General features: G+C 71.9%; 1 protein-coding gene across 1 annotated transcript; it reads left to right on the forward strand.

Moving 5' to 3' along the window:
• The first annotated feature begins 3,022 nt into the window (after window positions 1–3,022).
• Zic1 (Zic family member 1) lies at window positions 3,023–5,922 on the forward strand. Its single transcript, XM_042665674.1, is given in 5 exon segments — window positions 3,023–3,367; window positions 3,369–3,593; window positions 3,595–4,066; window positions 4,667–4,830; window positions 5,728–5,922. Coding segments are annotated over 5 exon segments (1,401 nt in total).
• Window positions 5,923–6,182: the final 260 nt, after the last annotated feature.

Here is a 6,182-nt window from a genome sequence, read left to right on the forward strand (position 1 = left end):
GGGGTGGGGGCTGACCCTGGCTTCCTCCGGCCTACGACTGGGAGAAGGAAGAAAAAAGAAAGAAAGAAAGAAAAAGCCATTTTCACTTTCCCTGGCCTGAGCACAGGCGCGCTGCTAGCCCTGGGGCCCTGAAAGGAAGGGTTGGAGTCTCTTTGTCTGGAAAAAGAGTTTAGGGCTCAAATTCAGCTGCAAAGGAGCCAAATGAAGTGAGAAACAAAAGGCAAATTGAAGGATTCCGACTCTTGGCTTTTTGTGTTTTCCTTACTAGAAAATAATTAGACCTAATGAATATGCAGACGCAAAGACTGAACCCAGGGCCGTGGATGGAGCTGCAGGGTTTAAAGCAAGCGGGAAGGCGCCGCACCCGCAGCCCAGCACCCTCGCTCGCCCAGCCCTGCATCCGCGTGCATTTTTTTTGAAATGCATAAATGTTGCTCGGTTTAATTGATTGAGTCACAGGGATTCCCCCCCTGCTTTTAAGTGCCATACTTCCCTACCTTTCAACAATCATTTTAATATATAGTCAATGGCTCTTTGTGGACCTTACAAAAAGCAACGCTGCGCAGTTGTTGAATAGATTCTGCTCTGGGCAAAGACAGGTTAATCGAGGGCCGCACCGCGAAAACAAGCGAGTGTTGTATGTTTGTACTGATTCCAAATGTCTGCATTTTCCTAACTAAATCAAAGGGAGTGTTATTTCTTTTTCTGCTCACTCATCTGAAGGTAAGTAAATTTTCTCTGCCGATCAAAAGCCTGGTCGGCAACAAAGACCGTGCCCGTTTTTTCCACCGTCCTGGTGTGGCGAGTCGCGGCGATTCAGTGCCGTGACAGAGTGACTGATTTGTGAACTAGAAAAGGTTTGAATGTCACAAAATTTACATTGCTCCCCTCTACCGGGGATTTAAAGACCACAAAGAAGAGGGGGGTCTGGGCGCCCTGGGTGCGAGCCGGGGCTGGGGAGCTGGGGCGGCCCAGGGGGGAAATTTACAGTTTTTACCTGAATGGAGAGGGGGACGGGAGCCAGAGGGAGGGAGGGAGGCTGGGGGGGGGGGTGAGTCCAGGGAGACCAGGGGAAGGGAGGGAAGAAGGGGGGAAACACAACATGAGAGAGAGACAGACAGACAGACAGAGGTGCAAAGCAAAACAACACATCCCCTGGGCCAGGGAACCCACACAGGACCAGTCCAGACGTGGAGCACCCCATCCGCCTGTGGGGGGAGGGCTGGGGGAGGGCTGGGGGAGGGAGGGCTGGGGGGAATGAGGGCTGGGGGGAGGGAGAGGAGGGGGGCAGGGGGAGGGGAACTGATTTGGTCCCAAGTGGGACGGGGGGGGGCACAGATTGTGGAAGGAGCCGATCAGAGCGCACCCCGCCCTGCGCACACACCCCGCTCACACCGCTCACACCACTCACACCCGCTCACACTCACACCCAGGTCTGAGATGACACAGGGGAGGGAGAGGCCGGGCGAGGAAGGGAGACAACTTCAAAAGAAGCCAATAACAAAAGCCTGCTCGGCGGCTGCGCGGGGAGGGGGAGGGGAGGGAGGGGGAGGGGGGGGGAGGGGGCGGGGAGGGGGGAGGGGAGGGGGCACAGAAAAGAAAGTTGCTGAGTCGGGACCCTCCGGACGGCCCGGGCCGCGTGCACCAGGCCGGCCGGGCTCGGGGCCCCCGCGCGCCGGGCGCAGGTCTGGGGGAGCCCGAGGGAGGGGGGAGGGGAGGGGAGGGGGGATGGGCTCCATCCGAGGGAAAGCGGCGCACACGCATCTCTTCTTTATCCCCGTTTTCCATCCTGAGCGAGGATGGGGGGAACAAATAAATAAATAAGTGGCCGCTCCCGGCCCGCCCCGCGTGTGCGGGTGCGGGGTGGGGGGGGCGGGGCGGGGGGGAGGGGGGCGAGCCCGTCAGGCGCTCCTACAATCCCGGGGATGGACGAGGCGGGCGGGCCAATGAGCGGCGCGCGGGGCGGCGGCGGGCGGGGGGCGCCGCGCGGAGCGGCCAATGGGCGCGCGCGCCGGCGTCACGTGGCGCCGCCCCCCGGCTCCCATTCATCCAGGGCGGGCCGGGGCGGGCGGGGGGGCGCGCGGGGGGCCGCGGGGGCCGCGGCCGTCCTTTCAATTCATTTATCTGCAGGAATGATTGCCGCTATCAGTCTCGCGCGCGGCGCCCGGCGGACCAGGTGAAAGTTTCTCCGCGGGAAAGACGCGCCGCCAAAGACGACATTGTGCGTGATCGGCGCCTTTTCTTGGGGGCTTCGCCCGCTCCCCTTCTTTTCTTCCTCCGCCCCCCCCACCCCGTCCTCTTTTCTTTTTTTTGGGGGGGGGGAGAAAAAGAAAGACAACAACCAGCGGAGAGGAGGGAAGGAAGGGGGGGAAGCGCGGAGGCGGCGGCGCGCGGCGCGCGGGGACCGGCGAGAGGCGCGGGCGGCGGCGGGCGCGGGAGGCCGGAGGAGGGAAGGAGGGAAGGAAAGAGGGAAGGAGGGAAGGAAGGAAGGAGGGAAGGAAGGAAGGAGGGAAGGAAGGAGGGAAGGAAGGAAGGAGGGAAGGAAGGAAGAAGGGAAGGAGGGAAGGAAGAAGGGAAGGAAGGAAAGAGGGAAGGAGGGAAGGAAGGAAGGAGGGAAGGAAGGAAGGAGGGAAGGAGGAAGGAGGAAGGAGGAGAGGCAGGCGGGCAGCACCGCCGCGCCCCGGCCCGGCCGCGCGCCCGCTCTATGCCCCGGGCCCGGGAGGGAGGCAGTCCCGCGCGCCGCCTCGCGTGACCCGGGGCCGGGGCGCCGGCGATGCTCCCCGCCTTCCCCCGCGCCGCGCCGGGCCCGCTCGGCGGCGGCCGCTGAGCGCGGAGCCCGCGCCGTCCCCGCGGCCGTCCCCGGGGCCTCGCCCGGCCGCCCGCGGGCCCGGCGCTCCGCCCGGTGGGTCGGCGTCCCCCGCCCCGCCCTCGCCCCTCCCCGCCTCCTCCGCCTCCTCCCCGGCGGCGGCGGGCGACGGTGGGGGGCCCGCGGGAGGCCGGGGTCCAGCCCCGCGCGGCCGCCATGCTGCTGGACGCCGGGCCGCAGTACCCCGCGCTCGGCGTGACCACGTTCGGCGCCTCCCGCCACCACGCGGCGGGCGACGCGGCCGAGCGGGACGTGGGCCTGGGCCTGAACCCGTTCGCCGCGGCCGCCGACGGCATGGGCGCCTTCAAGCTGAACCCCGGCTCGCACGAGCTGGCGTCGGCCGGGCAGACGGCGTTCGCGGCGCAGGCGCCGGGCTACGCGGCGGCCGCGGCGCTCGGCCACCACCACGCGCACCCGCACCACCACCACCACCACCCCGCGGGCGCCGTCGGCTCCTACTCCAGCGCGGCCTTCAACTCCACCCGGGACTTCCTGTTCCGCAAACCGCGGCTTCGGCGACGCGGCGGCGGCGGCGGCGGCGGCCAGCGCGCAGCACAGCCTGTTCGCCGCGTCGGCCGGCGGCTTCGGGGCCCCGCACGGCCCCGCCGACGCCGCGGGCCACCTGCTCTTCCCGGGGCTGCACGCCGCCGCCGCCGCCGAGCAGGCGGCCGGCCACGCGTCGCCCAACGTGGTCAACGGCCAGATGCGCCTGGGCTTCTCGGGGGAACGTGTACCCGCGGCCGGACCAGTACGGCCAGGTGACCAGCCCGCGCCCGGACCCGTACGGCGGCCCGCAGCTGCACGGCTACGCGCCGGTGAACGTGAACATGGCCGCGCACCCCGGCGCCGGCGCCTTCTTCCGCTACATGCGCCAGCCCATCAAGCAGGAGCTCATCTGCAAGTGGGTCGAGCCCGAGCAGCTCGCCAGCCCCAAGAAGGCGTGCAACAAGACCTTCAGCACCATGCACGAGCTGGTCACGCACGTCACCGTGGAGCACGTCGGCGGCCCCGAGCAGAGCAACCACATCTGCTTCTGGGAGGAGTGCCCGCGCGAGGGCAAGCCCTTCAAGGCCAAGTACAAACTGGTGAACCACATCCGCGTGCACACGGGCGAGAAGCCCTTCCCCTGCCCCTTCCCGGGCTGCGGCAAGGTCTTCGCGCGCTCCGAGAACCTCAAGATCCACAAGCGGACGCACACAGGTCAGTACGCGGGGCGGGCCGGGGGGGGGGTCGGGGGGGGGTCAGGCGGGGTCAGAGGGCGCCCTCCCCCCCGCCGCCCCCCGACGGGAGCGGGTGCGGAGACGTCCAGTCCGGGCAAAGTCGGGAAGTCACCTCCCCCGATCGGAGATCGGAGGTCCGGGCCGGGGAACTTGCGGGGCGCGGGGAGGGTCCCCGAGGGGGCTGGGAACGTGGGGGGGACACGGGCCGAGCGAGGGGGGGGTGTCCGGGGAACCGGGCGGCCGGCGGCGGGGCCTCGGCGGCGGGCAGGCGGCGGGAAGGACGCGGGAGAGGAAGAGCGCGCGGCCCGGGAGGGATCGGGAGAGGCGGGGACGGCGCCGGGCGTCCCGGTCCCCGCGGGGGATCCGGGGCCGCCGGCCGCGGGGCGGGAGGTGAAGCCCGGGCGCGTGGAGGCGTGCGCGGCGGGGCCGGGGCGCGGGAGGCGGCCGGCTCGGGGCGCCCGGGGCCGCCGCGGAGCAGGGGAGCGCGGGGGAGCGCGGGAGGAGCGGCGGGGCGACCCGGGGCCCCGCGCCCGGCCCCGCGGTGACCGCCGCCCGCCGCCCTCGCCCCTCTCCGCCCCAGGCGAGAAGCCCTTCAAGTGCGAGTTCGAGGGCTGCGACCGGCGCTTCGCCAACAGCAGCGACCGCAAGAAGCACATGCACGTGCACACGAGCGACAAGCCGTACCTGTGCAAGATGTGCGACAAGTCCTACACGCACCCCAGCTCGCTGCGCAAGCACATGAAGGTGAGCCGGGCTGAGCTGGGCCGGGGCCGGGCTGAGCTGGGGCCGGGCTGGGGCTGAGCCGGGCTGGGGCCGGGCTGGGCCGGGCTGGGGCTGGGGCCGGGGCCGGGCTGGGCTGGGGCCGGGCTGGGCCGGGCTGGGGCTGGGGCCGGGGCCGGGCTGGGCTGGGGCCGGGCTGGGCCGGGCTGGGGCTGGGGCTGAGCCGGGCTGGGGCCGGGCTGAGCTGGGGCCGGGCTGGGGCTGAGCCGGGCTGGGGCCGGGCTGGGCCGGGCTGGGGCTGGGGCTGGGGCCGGGCTGGGGCTGGGGCTGGGGCTGGGGCTGGGGCCGGGCTGGGGCTGGGGCTGGGGCTGGGGCTGAGCCGGGCTGGGGCCGGGGCCGGGCTGGGCTGGGGCTGAGCCGGGCTGGGCTGGGGCTGAGCCGGGCTGGGACCGGGCTGGGGCTGGGGCTGGGGCTGAGCCGGGTTGGGGACGGGCCGGGCTGGGGCTGGGGACGGGCTGGGGCCGGGGCCGGGCTGGGGCCGGGGCCGGGCTGGGGCTGGGGCTGAGCCGGGCCGGGGCTGAGCCGGGCCGGGCCGCCGCGCTTCCCGCCTCGGACGCCCGGGCGCGCGGGGATCCGCTGCCCCGGGCCCGGCCGGGCCGGGAGCAGGAGGAGGAGGAGGAGGAGGAGGAGGACGGGGGGGGGGGGAGGCCCAGGGTCCCCCGCCGAACCCGGGACGCACCGCGCTCCCCGGGCCGAGGCCTGGGCCGGGTCTCAGCCCCGCGCGCGCGGCCGGGAGGCGGGGTCGGGGCCCCCGAGCTCGGGGGGGGGGGGTCCGGGCCGAGGCCCCCGAGCTCGGGGGTGGGGGGGTCCGGGCCGAGGCCTCCCGGCGACCGAGCCCCCCCCCCCCGTCCCGTCCGGCAGGTGCACGAGTCGTCCCAGGGCTCGCAGCCGTCGCCCGCCGCCAGCTCCGGCTACGAGTCGTCCACGCCGCCCACCATCGTGTCGCCGTCCACCGAGGGCCCGGCCGCCGGCGCGCTGTCCCCGCCCGCGCCCGCCGTGCACCACGCGGCCGGCCACGGCGCGCTCTCCTCCAACTTCAACGAGTGGTACGTGTGACGGGCCGCGGCCTCGGCAGCCCGGGCCTCCGCCAGGCCTCCGCCGGGCCCCGGCCTCCGCCCGGCCCGCGGGGCGCAGACAGGCCCCGGCCTCCGCCAGGCCCCGCGCCCGCCCGGCCCGCGGGGCGCAGACAGGCCCCGGCCCGCACCCCAAGTCGGGTTTCTACGGAAAATTCAGACACAAAAACAGCTTCGTCCACCAGAAAACCAGACCCGGGAGCGCGGCGGACGCAGGCACGGTAACCCTCCCCGCCCTCCGCT

This window comes from Dipodomys spectabilis, unplaced genomic scaffold (genome assembly GCF_019054845.1).
Source record: "Dipodomys spectabilis isolate Male_0828 unplaced genomic scaffold, ASM1905484v1 ptg000340l, whole genome shotgun sequence".
In the NCBI taxonomy this organism is placed as follows: domain Eukaryota; kingdom Metazoa; phylum Chordata; class Mammalia; order Rodentia; family Heteromyidae; genus Dipodomys; species Dipodomys spectabilis.